The sequence below is a fragment of the Dioscorea cayenensis genome, chromosome 7, assembly GCF_009730915.1.
Source record: "Dioscorea cayenensis subsp. rotundata cultivar TDr96_F1 chromosome 7, TDr96_F1_v2_PseudoChromosome.rev07_lg8_w22 25.fasta, whole genome shotgun sequence".
Taxonomy (NCBI): domain Eukaryota; kingdom Viridiplantae; phylum Streptophyta; class Magnoliopsida; order Dioscoreales; family Dioscoreaceae; genus Dioscorea; species Dioscorea cayenensis.
This window is the reverse complement of record NC_052477.1, coordinates 28,415,162-28,431,060: the sequence shown is the minus strand read 5'-3', so window position 1 is coordinate 28,431,060 and position 15,899 is coordinate 28,415,162. Positions and strand designations below refer to the sequence as shown.

General features: G+C 28.6%; 2 protein-coding genes across 2 annotated transcripts; one reads left to right on the top strand and one right to left on the bottom strand.

The window, feature by feature from the left end:
• Positions 1-8,294: 8,294 nt before the first annotated feature.
• LOC120265362 (trans-cinnamate 4-monooxygenase) lies at positions 8,295-11,349 on the top strand. The gene is made up of 3 exons (XM_039273234.1): positions 8,295-9,136; positions 9,238-9,371; positions 10,601-11,349. The coding sequence occupies exons 1-3, from the start codon at positions 8,352-8,354 to the stop codon at positions 11,194-11,196; spliced, it is 1,515 nt and encodes a 504-aa protein (XP_039129168.1). The 5' UTR covers positions 8,295-8,351; the 3' UTR covers positions 11,197-11,349.
• A 541-nt stretch (positions 11,350-11,890) lies between these two features.
• On the bottom strand, positions 11,891-15,566 carry LOC120265928. Its single transcript, XM_039273883.1, has 2 exons — positions 15,392-15,566; positions 11,891-12,499 (listed from the first exon to the last, which is right to left on the bottom strand). The coding sequence occupies exons 1-2, from the start codon at positions 15,557-15,559 to the stop codon at positions 12,029-12,031; spliced, it is 639 nt and encodes a 212-aa protein (XP_039129817.1). The 5' UTR covers positions 15,560-15,566; the 3' UTR covers positions 11,891-12,028.
• Positions 15,567-15,899: the final 333 nt, after the last annotated feature.

Here is a 15,899-nt window from a genome sequence, read left to right as displayed (position 1 = left end):
ATATATAAGAAAATGAGTTACATCAGACGGTCAATTATATCAAACACTTTCCAAAATACATGGACCAATAAATTTAATAGAAAAAAATTATAACCTCCTACTTAGTCCATGAGGAAAAACTAGTTTCCCACTTATGCCCTTAGAAGTTGATTGGTGGTAGGTGCACCACCCGGATGTTTAGTGAGAGGTGGATGGCAAAAGTGGTAGGTGGCAAAGACTCCCTTAGGTTTAGTTCACAAGTTGAAGATGGTGTAACCCTACCAAACTTTGGAGAAATATTATTAGGCTCACAAGTGTCTTTCTATGCATACATGCCTTTCAATCATCAACTTCTTGTTTTCCAATGGCCTTTTGTGGAATAACTCAACAACATTAAACAAAAATCCCATTATATATATATATATATATATGAATTAAAGTCTGGTTCAAAGAAAAATAAGTGGCCAAATTATGAGAGGAGTATTAAGGTTGGTGAGATTGAAGTCATGGTTTTCAACTTGAGCTCTCTTAAATCCTAAATAAGGTCAAAAGTACTCATACTTCGATTTTTTTATATTTTCTCACTCGGCTTGAATTTTAAGATAAATTTAAAATTATTAAATAGTTTAATCATGGTCATAAAAAAAAGATATTGTTACAAAGTCGTGTGAAATTAGAAAAGTTTTATCGTTTTGACATTGAAGGGTGAAACTCATGACAATATGTTGTTAAATGTGAAGTTGAATTTAAAAAGATATAGTTTTCAATTTTTACTATGTATTTAATTAAATATTTTATAAAGTCAAAAGAGGGTATTCATGTTTTGATTTTATTATATAAAAATTATTAAAATAAACTATAATTTATTAATCACATACTATGCTATATATCAACCCGTCATTATCGGTCCTGAACCTAAATTAAAAACAAAGAGGGTCACTATGTTAGGTAGCTAATAGCCTAATAGCCATCTAACCCATTCATTAAACTTTTTCTTCTATCACAAATAAAATGAATCTTTGACCATATATATATATATATATAAATATAACTTGTAAATATATCTTGCAAATAATGTTATTATTTCTAATTTTTAAAATTGATTATAATTAAAAAGTAAATTTTGGAATAAGAAAAGCATTTCACCTACCGTCATTTTTTAATGATGTGATTAAGCTCCCAATTAGGAGAGGCTTTGATTGAGTCACTTGGTAAAACACACCAACTCCTTTGAAATCAATGACCGTAAGTAGAAAGTCATACACATGTGTTTATAATTGATCAAAAGTCTTTTAATTAAGCACACTGGGAAATAAATTTTGATTTTTTAGTCCTTTTATGTACAAAATTATGTTAAGATTTGCAATTTGATAATGTTGAAAAGCAAGAAATAAACTTTTATTATTTATAAGTTTTTATTATTTATTTATTTATTTATTTATTTTTAAGAAATTTTAGATTTATTCGATTTTTATTTTCTCATTTGGCAACTTCATTAATTGGTTTATGCCAATGGTTCATAGCATTAGTATACATCACTCATAACAATTGGTATCCCAAATTAATTATATTTTCTTTCCAAAAGTGCCCTCCTAAATTAATTATATTTATATATATATATATTTTTAAAACATTTTTGTAAAGGCTCACAAATGTTTATTTTGATCTTTTAATCATAACTAAATATTTTACCTTCTTTCAAAATTATTTAATATTTTTGAAGTGTATAAATAAATTTACTTTAATTATTTTGTAATTAACAAGACCGATAAAGTTTCAACTCTCAAATATCAATGATATGGGACGAGAGAATCAAAATAACTAATTTTTATATATTTTATAAATAACTTTTTTTTTGTTTATATATTTCAATTGTGGAAAGTCAACTTAAAAATTGCAAAAAAATAAATTACATTAATCTTTAATTTATTTTTTTTGTAATTTCTAAAATTTATTTAAAAATAAAAAATAATAACAAATAAAAAAAATATATGAACATCGCTCCCTTGTCCCAAAACCACCCTCCATGTCTTCAAATTATAAATATTTTTTCAATGAAAACTTTAAATATATAATAAATTTCAATAATTTTAACCAAATGTATGATGTGAGCAACCCCACGCCATCACCAACACTAATGCCATTATTATTTAATTATTTATGTGAACATTAAAAATTATATATTAAAAAAAAGGGCAATTAAGACTATTAAGTTATGCCAACTCAACAAATGAGAGCATTTGGTGAAGGCGAAGGCGTTGGTGACTCTGACTCAAAATTGTTTCCCATCCTTCTTTCTCTCTCTTTCTTGGTGGTAGGTGCCATCTGTTTTGTTCTTTAATTTTATATTAATTTATAATTGCATTTATTATTTTTTAAATAAAGATTTATCATGTACACCCTTATGATGGTCTATAATTTTTTATAAACCCAATAAACACCGTATTTTCCTATGTATTACCTCCATAAAATATCAACATTTATCAACACTCCAATTATAATTGTACATATAAGTATAAATTTTTTTTATATTAATGAACAAATAGTCCCTCCGAAATTAAGGTATTAACAAAAAAAATCCAATGACTTTGAGTATTTTTAGAAGGTCTTTTTTTGCAAATTATTTTTTAGACCTTTTGACATAAAAGTGGCTGATGTTAACATATAAATAGCTGATGTTGACATGATTGACTCCCAGTTTTTTAAACAGAAACACATAATTTTAAATGAGAACGTTAGATTTTAAGCGAAAACTCATAATATTAAATGGGAAAATATAGCATAAGTGAAAACTTATGTAGTTACACAAAAACACACAATGTTAAAAGAAAACTATAAATATTAGGTGAGAAGTACATGTTGTAAGATAAATAAATTAAGGAGTAAGCTGGAAAATAAAGTGTACTGCAAAAAAGAGGATCTATCTGTGAAATTCAAATACCAGAGGGTTTATCTGGGATGTTTTGAAACCATATTTATAATTTATTATTATTTTCTACGCGTGTGTGGTAATAGAATTGTTATTTTATATTTCTTTAGGGGTATATATGTAAAATGGTTTTTCCGAAGAATGATACGGGCGCAATGGCGTTGGGTTAGGTGCGCGACAAAGAAGGTTGGTTAGAGAGAGTAAGTTGCCTCGCGGAACATTATAAAGCCTTAATTGTTTCAAAAAAACAATAAGTCAACTCACGCGCGTTGACCTTTCACCTGCAAATCCAACGCTGCATGGTTTTACATTTGTGGACTTTTTCAAAAATTAAAAAAAAAAATTATTTATGTGTGAGTTTTTCAATATTTATCTTGATAAAATTTTGATATTACAAATATATATTTGCCAATGTTATATTTGCACGGGTCCACCTATAGAACGGTTATATTTTTATTGAGTCACCTAGGGTGATAGCATAGATGTGTTGAAGTAATAATTTTATATATGCTCACCCATTATATAATTTATCCATATTTTATTAAAAATAATATATATATATATATTGTTTAGAATTAAATAAAATATATTATAATCCATAAATTTATCTTTCCATCCAGAACAATCCAAAAAAATCATGGGTAAAGATATAATATTAAAATTAATTTCATATCAAAAGAGTTCATTCCTGCACCTAGTCATTCTCATAAAAATAACTGTATAAATTTGATAATTTTTTATTAGAGAATTTAAATATTTGTCAATTGGCTATTGGTGCAAGGTCAACTGTATAGGATGTTCATTTAAGGTTATAGCTGAAACCAAACCCTAATGCCCACATAAGAGGATGTTCTTTTAAGCGAGAGGGGAGCGGCTCACTTCGTCGACTCCTCACCCCTCCTCGCCCTCTTCCTCGCCGCCCCTTCGCGCCTCGTCCTCCTCCCTCCCTTGCCCAGCCCATTAATTCAAAGTTTTTGTTTTATTTATTTTTATTTTTTTAGATATATATAAATATATTTTTATAATTTTTTTATCTTTATATATCCGTATATTTGTATATTTCATTATTTTTTTATCAGTTGAATGATTTGATTTAATTTTTTTTATTTCTCATTTATTAGATATTTTTATGTTAAGTTTGCTATTTTTAAATATTTTGAGAAAATTTGTAAAAATATGTATAATTGATTAATGTGCATTGATTTAGGGATTGGAGAAATATTAAAGCTTTCATTTAGTAAATAAATTATTTTATTTTAAATTATGATTAATTTATATAGAAGTATACATGAAAATTATTATTTTTCAAAAATATTTAAATATTAATTTATTTTGTAATTACTAAGATCTTAAATGTAAATAATTTATAAAAATTAAATTTTTAAAAAATTATTTAAATGAATTCAGATAAATGTCATGCAAATGAATTTTTTTTTAATTTAAAGTATTATCAATATTTTTATAATTATAAATTAGAAAAATATCAACTCAAGGGTATGGCTAATGAAGGAATTACTTTAGGCCTTTATTTTTTAAAATTCTTATCTTTAGATATTTTTAATAATAATTAAACAAATCAAATTTTGAAAGACTATCAATAATTATTATAATAAAAAAAATATTTTAATTTAATATTTAATCAATGTAATTTAATCTGAATTAATTTTTAGATTTTAAAATATTAAATATTTTATTTTAATATTTAATCAGTCATATCTTCTTTAACTAACTTTTCAAAATTCTATTATGATCTTTGTAATGGCTTTTTATGCATTTATTTCTCCAAACTTAATATAATATTTATTTCTTTTAATTATAAATAAAAGCTTGTACTTTTTATGAGTTTAGTAGTATGGGAAAAGATAAACAAACATTTCAAAAACCTCTAGTTATCTTAAAGTCATGCTCGTGAATCATAAAAATCCAAATTTTTGATAAAAAAATATTTTTTTGATATATTAATTAACTTTAATTATTTCTCTTAGATTTTACTTATTGTTATAAAAAAATTAAATGTATTTTATAATTTAAAAATTTTGTTAACTAATTATTTTAAAATTTGTAGTTCGCCCCCCATCTATATAATTTCTGGCTCCGCCACTGCTTTTAAGGCTATAGCTGAAACCAAACTCTAATGCCCACATAAGGTGAGGATATATAAAAGTGTGTTGAGATATTAACTCGATGCCTATGTCCAGTGATGGAATTAGGAGAAAGATAAAAGGGGTGCCCAACTCAACGAACTAAAACAAATTTTAGAGTTTCTCTAAAAAAAATTCAATATATATATAGATTGTCGAATGACATGCTATTATTATTCAACCCATTCACTTTTTTGAAAAAGAAATAATAAAGGCCACAGAGACACAGTTATAATTTTTTTTTAAATAGCAACCAAGTAAAAATCAAAGAAGCAAATAACATATTTTTATAAATATTTTTTATATGTTATATCATAGTTTATAAACATTAGGAGTCAAATAATAAAATTTAACAATATTCTTTTAAAAAAATATATATTTTTTCATACTATATAATATATACAAACTAACTTATAAAATATCAACAGATCAAATAATAAAATTTTTACAAATATTTTCTTCAAAATATTATTTCGTAAACTATAGTATTAATTTAGAAAAAATTGGCGTTTTAAGAAAATTAGAAACAAAAACGAGAGAGCGAGAGAGTAAAAGTGAAGGGGTGTTTCCCTCTCCTCCCTTCGTTAAATATTTAAAATATATCTATATATTTGACAATAAGCTTCCGTTAGCCCCTTCTTCAGCTTTTACCTATGTTTGTGATTTCTCTTAAATGTTGAGAGCTTATTCTCTCTCTATATATAAGCATTAATTATATATAAGCATCAATCATCTACGAATGTTTGTAAAAATTGTTGTATTTCAATGGTTATGTACTGTGTCATGAACCATATCACTTTACTTATAAGTATCACAATGAAAAGTAAGATGCACAATATTTTGATCTACACCATTCAATCATATTTGGACATAATTTTAATCTATCACAGCTGTTGAAACCTATTTCCGCTAGACCTATATGAACAAAACTAAACAAAAACTAAACATAATCAACCTGTTTAATATCTCTGTCTCTTTTGTTGGTGTGAATTATGTCCAACTACGAACGTTCACTGCAATTGATGCTTCTTCTATATATATATATATATATATATATATATATACTGTTAGAATATGTTTGATATTTTAAATATATCTAGAGAGCATATAATAGTCATATTATCATCGGATAATAATGACTTTACTAAATAATACTAAATTATTAAAAAAATAATATATTTGAAATAGTTCAGTATGCAGCAATAAATGATTCGCATGGTTTATATTATCTTGCATTCGCAGCTTAAATTTTTCTTATCGATCATACTGTACCTATTATATACACAATTATTAATAAATAGTTTGACTTTTTGACTTTTTTTAATGCGTCATTGTTATGAAGTATTCGGATTAAAATGTGAAAAATTTAGAAAAATATGAAGAGGTTTTCATATAGTGCGATCACAAGAGAACCACTGGATAACTAGATAACCTAATGGATTCTCACATCAATGAGTCAACCGTAAGTGGATAAGTGCAGCATTTAGAGACATGGTCAAAAACCTTGCGCCATAAATATTGTAGAATACTATTTATTTATAAATATTGTAGAATATTATTTACTTATTATTTATTGGTTTGGTACTGTATAAAAATATTCATTCACTGTATATTGAGTCTTAGTAATTAATGTGGATTTCTTATAGTATAAGTTCTATTTTCCACTCTTCTAGAATTGCATAACAAGAATAATTTACCATTAGGAGTTTATGATTAATGATATATTACTTTAAGTGCGTGTGGTAGACCCTAATTATCTTACGTGTTAGTTTGTGCCATATGATAAATCCATAAAAGATCATTAAGCCACTGTAATTAGTGTATTTTCGTATCTTCTTGTATTTTTAAAAAATTTTGCCATTTTTGTCAATAAATAAATAATAAAAGTGAGATTACAATTATTTTGTTTTTAATTTGATTTTCTTCTTTTGTATATTTAAATATTAGGAATGGTAATGAGCTACAAGTTTGTAACATAATTATTGATGGATTAGTTATCTAAGTGGCAACTTTATGACCAAGTCTTAAGCTGCAAAGGATCTTTAATTTGTTGGAAGTGAGCTAGAGTTGTTTAGAAGCCAAGGCCTCGTTCAGCCTTTAAAATTAAGGGAAACTTCTTGTTTCTTTCATTTAGCGTTATCTTATAAGATACAATTAGTTGTTGAGAAAATAATCCAAACATCATCTATATAATTAAATCATAATACCATTTTCAATGTATATCATTCACATCATTTAACAACAAATGGTCAACAGTTAAAACCACAATTATCATGAAAATATTTCGATATCATCGAGATAAATAATTAGTGTCATTTTCTATGTGTATTAGTTTTATTTTTTAGTAACATATATTCAATACTAAAAATTAGAATAATATGTTGATATAAATAAATATTATATCATTTTTAATATGTGGACAATGAAACTTTGGTTTCGTTCCACAGTGAGAGATTTTCATCCATTCATATAAAAATTAATTGAATAAAATAGTTAAATAGTAAATGATACAAAAAAATAGGAAGTCATGCCTTATTTCATAACAAGATTATCTCTTAATTTTCCTCTATCACATTCTAATATTTTTATTTTTTTATGTTATTGTTGGAGGACACGTGTCAAGCTATGATAGGGGGAAATCAAAGAATAATTTTGTTTTGGAACCAGATAAGATAAGATGATTTAAATTTTTTTTTTTTTAAATATTGAAATACAAGTGACCATGTCTAGATTCCTAAAAATGAGAGGGACTTTTTTTTTTTTCATTTTTTGTTTATTTTTTTAACATGATATTTTGACAATTAAATACAACTAAAAAACCAGTGAAGTCAAGTCAAATGGCAAAATTTAAACATGGTATTAAACACATTAAATAGGAAACAATCTTTAAAATATTTAAATGTATATATTCGCATACAAAAACTTCATGAATCTGGTTAACATTAAGCATGAAGCCTTGCCAAATTTTTTTGTTAGGTAAGAGTCTCCACATTCCTGGTCACACACACATATATAAATATATATACAAGACGTTAAATTTAACATTCATTTATTCCATTTAAAAATAATAAATAAATAAATAAATAAAACAAAATTTTAAAATAAAAAAAATTAAGTAAAATTGGTTCTCCGCCTACCCACGCGCTCACCGCACCACAAACGTTACCTACCACACCATCTCCTCCGTTACCGTTAAATCTAACGTCTTCCGTTAGAGAAACGTCTCTATAAATAGAGCTCGTCTTCTTCTCAACTCTCAGGCTCTCAGCAAAGCATCACTGAGAGCGAAGAAGAACAACGCCATGGATCTCCTCCTCGTCGAGAAGGCCCTCTTGGCCCTCTTCGCCGCCGTAATCCTCGCCATCGTCGTCTCCAAGCTCCGGGGCAAGCGTTTCAAGCTCCCACCTGGCCCTCTTCCTGTCCCGATCTTTGGCAACTGGCTTCAGGTCGGCGATGATCTCAACCACCGGAATCTCAGCGCTCTGGCTCGACGTTTCGGTGATATCCTTCTCCTCCGCATGGGCCAGCGTAATCTCGTCGTCGTCTCCTCCCCCGATCACGCCCGGGAAGTTCTCCACACTCAGGGCGTCGAGTTCGGCTCCCGCACCCGCAACGTCGTCTTCGATATCTTCACCGGCGAGGGCCAGGACATGGTCTTCACCGTCTACGGCGATCACTGGCGCAAGATGCGCCGGATCATGACCGTCCCCTTCTTCACCAACAAGGTCGTCCAGCAATACCGATCCGGTTGGGAATTCGAAGCTCAGGCCGTCGTCGACGATGTGAAGGCAAACCCTAAAGCCGCCACCGATGGCATCATCCTCCGTCGCCGTCTCCAGCTCATGATGTACAACAACATGTATCGAATCATGTTCGATCGCCGCTTCGACAGCGAAGACGATCCTCTCTTCCAACGCCTCAAAGCTCTCAACGGCGAGCGCAGCCGTCTCGCTCAAAGCTTCGAGTATAACTATGGTGATTTCATCCCTATTCTTCGCCCTTTCCTCCGTGGTTATCTCAAGATCTGTAAGGAAGTCAAGCAGAGAAGGCTTCAACTCTTCAAAGATTACTTCTTGGATGAGAGGAAGTGCGTATCAAGTGTTTGTGTTTTTGCCTCTGAGAACCTCGCGCGCTTCAATTCTCACTAACAATCGATTTGTGTTTGTTTATCTCTGTGCGCGCGCGCAGGAAGCTGGCGAGCACGAAGCCGGCCGATAACCATGGGCTCAAGTGCGCCATTGATCACATCTTGGACGCCGAGAAGAAGGGCGAGATCAATGAGGACAACGTGCTCTACATCGTCGAGAACATCAACGTTGCTGGTGAGCATGCTTCGCTTTTTTTTTTTTTAAATTTGTTTTATTTAATAACCAAATAAATTCATTTAATTTTTTTAATTTGTGGGTATTTTCATAATTTACATGAGTCTTAATTTTGGAAACATAAACACATGCGCATTCAATACGTAATAATGTTTGCATGCATTGGTTGTCCCCATATTTATTGTTAAGGCTTAGATTGTTGGACATGATGAGAAAATATATTTTAGAATAAGTTTAAAAGAAACACTGTTTTTGGGGTTGTTAAGTATGTTTGGCTGAAATAAGACGTATTATTATAAAAGTAAAAGGCTAACGAGGAGTATGTTTTTGGAATTTTTATGGTGTGTTATGGTCCTAAACTAATGGCCCTAGTATATTTTCTCTAAAATCTGAATTGTTTTATTATTATTATTATTATTATTAATAGATGATAAGCACTCCTGTTTGAGAGGTCTGAATTGTTTTTAATAAATTTAAAATAATTTTTTTAATTATAAAAATCATTTTTTTTTGTTAAAATAATCATCTAAAAAGACTCATAATTATATATATGTACGTATATTCGAACCATTTATTTCTACCCAAAATACTAAATAATTCATTTATTGTAACTTATAATTTCCAAACCTATATACATAACAATACTTTGTATTTGTTTTGGGATTTTTTGAATGGTATTATTATGGTCCCAAAAAAATAAAAAAATAAATAACCCTAGTATTTTTTGAAAGTGTTTTTCTTATTCTTTTGTCAAAGATTAGTACCAATATTTACTTTATAAATAAATTTCAACCATTTGTATTCACAAATATAACCACCCAAAATACTAAGTAGCTCATTTAATGCAACTTATTTATAGTTTCCCAGTATATACATAATAATAATAATAATAATAATAATAATAATAATAATAATAATAATACAAAGTATTTGCTTGGTGGCGGTTGCTGCCACGACAATTGGTGTTAGATGGAGATGGGGATGGAGATTTAGAAACTTGTCCACTTCAACCACAGGTGGTTTAGCTAGCTGGCCTATTACCTGAACAAACCCATCAAACACATGAGAATATATAATGCTTTTCTTTTCAACCGGCTACGTCAAACTTGCCATTCTCAACCAAAAAAACAGAAAGAAAAAATCACCATTGAAATATGGTTTCATTAACAATTACGTCCAACTGCATGGATTAATAATCATTAATGAATGAATGGACCATACTTTTGCAGCCATTGAAACAACACTATGGTCAATAGAATGGGGCATTGCTGAGCTAGTGAACCATCCAGAGATCCAGCACAAGCTCCGCAATGAGCTCGACGCCGTCCTCGGCCCCAATCCGATCACCGAATCCGACACTCAAAAGCTTCCCTACCTTCAAGCTGTCATCAAAGAAACTCTCCGTTTTCGCATGGCCATTCCCCTCCTCGTCCCCCACATGAACCTCCACGACGCCAAGCTCGGCGGCTTTGACATCCCCGCCGAGAGCAAGATCCTTGTTAATGCTTGGTGGCTCGCAAACAACCCTGCCCATTGGAAAAAGCCGGAAGAGTTCCGGCCGGAAAGGTTCCTTGAAGAAGATGCAAATGTTGAAGCTAATGGCAATGACTTCCGTTACCTTCCTTTCGGTGTTGGCCGGCGAAGCTGCCCCGGTATCATTCTTGCACTTCCTATCCTTAGCATTACTATTGGTCGTCTTGTTCAGAACTTTGAGCTCTTGCCTCCTCCCGGCGAGAAGAAGATTGATACCTCTGAGAAAGGTGGTCAGTTTAGCTTGCACATTCTTAAGCATTCTACTATTGTGTGCAAGCCTAGAGCGTTTTGAATTCAATCCATTGCAATGCAGTCTCATGCTCTAATATGTTTGTAAATTCATGGCCAATTCATATAATTATGGGTGCGCCGGCTATGATGTTGTTGTGCTACTCATTTGTCTTACAAAACTTGCTTTAAGATAATAAATATTTGTTTTTCTCCATTCTCTTCTTCTTCTTCTTCAAGTACATGAATTAATTGTAGTCAAACTATATATATATATATATATATATAAATGCATGTTATCTTTGGAGCTTCCATTACACCAAATTTATATATAATTTAGAGATCATTAGTGCAATTGCATTTTTAATATATCATTTTTTAAATGTGTATTATACTACAGTATTATTTCTTTATCTTTCTCTCATCACTCCCCATCTCTGTTGCTTGTTGCAGTGGGTGCAACTGATCTCTATCATTATCAATGTTATTTTTAAAATTATTTTAAATCAATATAAACACCAACACATATATTATATGATAATATTTTCTTTTCTATCTTCTTTCTTTTAATTCTCTTTTGTTTGGTGGATTGAGTGTTTGTGTCTCTTTTGTTAAATTTTAGGCCATCCACTTCCAAACTTATGATGCAATGAACTCCACTGCAAGTTTGGTTGAGTGGGCACCCACTCACCTACCACATCTACTTCATCTTCTTAATTTGTCTGCCTCATATATACTCACCTAACTAATATCCCCCATCAAATTAAGAAAACATTGATATACACATCAGCATGACATTCATCTGACGAACTTTTTCTCAACATTAAAAATAAACTTTTCATAATATTTATAACTCAATCCTTAATTAATCACTCATCTCTAAAGAACCAGAGAAACTAATAATCAAGATTATAAAACACCAAAAGAAGTGCAAAAGATGACAAAGCCATTGCAACAGGACCAATCATCCACACTAACAAAGGTAATGCCATGAATAGCACTCTATTCCCCACAATGCCCAACAAAACCCCCTTCTTCATCACCTTGTGTGCATGATCTTGAGCATAATCTTGTGTAGCATTAATCAAGAAATTTGCTTCAATGGTGAGCCACACTGCTATGGAACTACACAAGAAACTAAAAAGAAGAAAGATTGAAACACAAGAGTATTTTAGAACTAGCAAAGATTCAGATTGAGAGCCAAAGATTGGGTGTTGGTGGAGGAGATGGTTTGAGTTGTATGTGTTGTTTGCTAGTGCTGCCAATGAAGAGTTCACTGTGATTGCTATGGCTGCTGATAGTATTAGTGACATTAAGGAATTCCTAAAGCTTTGAACTCCTAACATGCTTCTCTTCCCATCACCATCCTGCATGGAATCTTATTATTTATCATGTCGTTGAGCAAATCAAACTCTAATATCATTTCTAACAGTAAATAAGACGGACAAGCCACTGTCAAGAACATGACTTTTTATACCGTTAGGTTGTGAGCCTGGTGATATTTATAATAAATGATATAAGATTAATTATATATGACAATTAAATCTAATGTAGAACCTGTTGAATGGTTAGAGAACAATTATATAAGAAACTTTTATAAATCATTGAGATGTGTAAACAAATGAGATTGATATAATTTGTATTGCATTGATCAGACAGAAATATTCACCATAAACTTTGTTGATTGTTTGACTCTTTTCTTAATGCATGTAGTTTATCTATTTTTTCAAAAAAAAAAGAAGAATATATATATATATATATATATATATATATATATATATATATATATATATATATATATATATATATATATATATATATATATTCACCCTAAACTCATGCATGACAACGGCAAATTAACCAACTTAGCTAGCATTATTTATTGTAAAAAGATAAAAATTTCATAGGGGGTTTAATGTAATTTGATAATTAAGTTGGGGATAATTTTTAAAAGCTATAGTATGGACATCTTTCACATATAACTTTATAAATATATATATATATTTCAAAAATTGTTATTTTTAAAAAAATAAAATTTAAAATTTTATAGGGTGTTAAGTATAGTTTTATAATTAAAAATTGGACAAATTTCCAAGGCTATTGTATGAAAAAAGCAAACTTTTTTGAAGGATATTTTTCATATATAATCCTATATATGAAAATTATATATTACAAAAGTGTTTTTTAAGAGAGAAAATAAATATTTTATTGGGGTTAAGTGTGTTTTTATAATTAAGATTTTGGCAATTTTCAAAAGCTATATAGCAACGTAACTAGCAAGGTAAAAACTCCAACTTTTTGAATAAATATATTCATATATAATCCTATATACAGTATAAATTTTAAAAATATTTTCTCAATCAATAAAATTTTTATAGGCGTTAAGTGCTAATTTTATAATTGAGGTTTGATAAATTTTAAAAGGCTATATTAAGTAAATGCTTTGACTTTTTGTGTGGATGCTCTTAGCATATAACATGTAAAAATTATAAATTACAATGTCTTTCTTTTCCTATTATATAAATAAATAATTTTATAGGGTGTTAAATATAATTTGGTAATTGAGATTTGGTTGATTTTCAAAGTCTGTAGTAAGAAAAAAACTCTCATTTTTGAATTAAAAATTTTCATACATAACTTTGTGAAAAATGTAAATTATAAAAGTCGTTCACCTTTAAAGAATATAAATAAAAATTTTACAGAAAATTAGTGTGATTTTATAATTAAGATTTGCCAATTTTCAAAGGTTATACTATAGTAAAAACACAAACTTTTTGAATGGATTTTCTTTATATAATCCTATAAAAAGTATAAATTAGAAAAATCATCCTATTGGAGAATAAAAATAAAATTTTTGTAGGGGGTTAAGAGTAATTTATAATTAAAATTTGGGTAATTTTCAAAATTCTATAGTAAATAAAAAAAACTCCAATTTTTTAATCGATATCTTTCATATATAATATTGAAAAAATAATATAATTAAAAAAACTTTCTATTTCATAGAATATAGAATAAAAATAAAAATTCTATAGGGTGTTAAATGTAATTTGGTAATTGAGATTTGGACAATATTCAAAGTTATAGTAAAGAAAAAACTCCAATATTTGAACAGAAAATTTTCATATATAACTCTATAAAAAGTATAAATTATAAAGCTTTTTAATTTTAGAGAATAAAATTAAAAATTTTATAAGGGGCTAAGTGTAATTTTAAAATTTAGATTTAGATAATTTTCAAAGGCTATAATAGGGACAAAAGACAACCGTTTGAATGAGAATTTTTCATATATAACCCCATAAAAATTATAAATTCTAGAAATCTCTTTTAGAAAATTAACAAAAAAATTATGGGAGGTTAAGTATAATTTTATAATTGAATTTTGGGTAATTTTCAAAAGGCTATAGTAAGGAGAAAACTCCAACTTTTTGAATAGATATTTATCATATATAACCCTATAAAAAATATAAATTACAAAAATAGTTCTCAATAAGAGAATAAATATAAAAAATTTATAGGGAGTTAAATATAACTGTATAATTGAGATTTGAGTAATTTTTGAAGGCTACTAAAGAAAAATATTTAACTTTATGAATACATGTTTTTCATATGTAAACCCATAAAAAATATAAATTACAAAATATTCTCTATTGGAGATAAAATACAAAAAATTTATAAAGAATTAAGTGTAATGTAGTAATTGAGATTTGAATAATTCTTAAAGGCTATAGTACGGAAAAAATTCTAGAATTTTGAATGGATATTTTCATAAATAACCCCTTAAAAAGTATAAATTAAGGAAAAAAAATCCAATTTGTTTTTGGCATTTACATCCAATCTTCCTTCCTCTCCCTAATAAATAAAAATAGATTATAAAAAAATATTAACAGTTAATCATTTTTTTACTGGGAAAACAAATTTCTCTTGAATTTATATTCATGATATTGCTCCTTTTTTCTCCTCCCACACAATTAATTCCTTATAAAAAAATACTTTTATATATATATATATATATCCTTTTATGCGACATCAAACCTTGATTTTAATATTTTTCTAGAACAAACCAAATTTATCTAATCATTTGAGAATTAGAATAACGACACATCATCAAAAAAATATAAATATGACAAAATAATACAGTGCATGCGAAACATAAAACCAAAAAACTAAGATATTATAAAGTATGAAATGAACCAAAATTTAAAAACACATATAACTCGAAAATATTAAAGAATATAATGCATCATCATCATCATGCTCACCTTAACAATGTCTTGAAGCCAAGTAATCCTCCTCCCCAAAGTGATTGCAATACTGGTCACTGGTTCTTTAGCATTATAGCTCTGCCATATATATGCATGGTAGCATGCACTAATACAAAGACTCAAAGGAACCAATATGAGGTCCAACTTAAACATCTCCATATCCATCTTCACATAGAACAATCCTCCTACTTGATACTACTATATATATAACATAAAAGGATGATCAAGAATTAGGTATTATCATTTGAGTGCCTTTTATATGTATTTTTGTTTTATAGTGGCATCACTCTCAAGTCCCACTTATCCACTCCAATTTTTGGGTTAACAATAAATAAATGGAGAAATTAACTAAAGTTGAGTTTAGTTGAGTTTGATTCACCATTCAATGTTAATTAATGAATGGCATGGCAGCATAAAATTTAATATCTTGGTGGTAATCTATTTGGATGTGCTATTTTAATACTAAGTGACACGCATTAGCAAATGTCAAAGGTTTTTTTTAAAA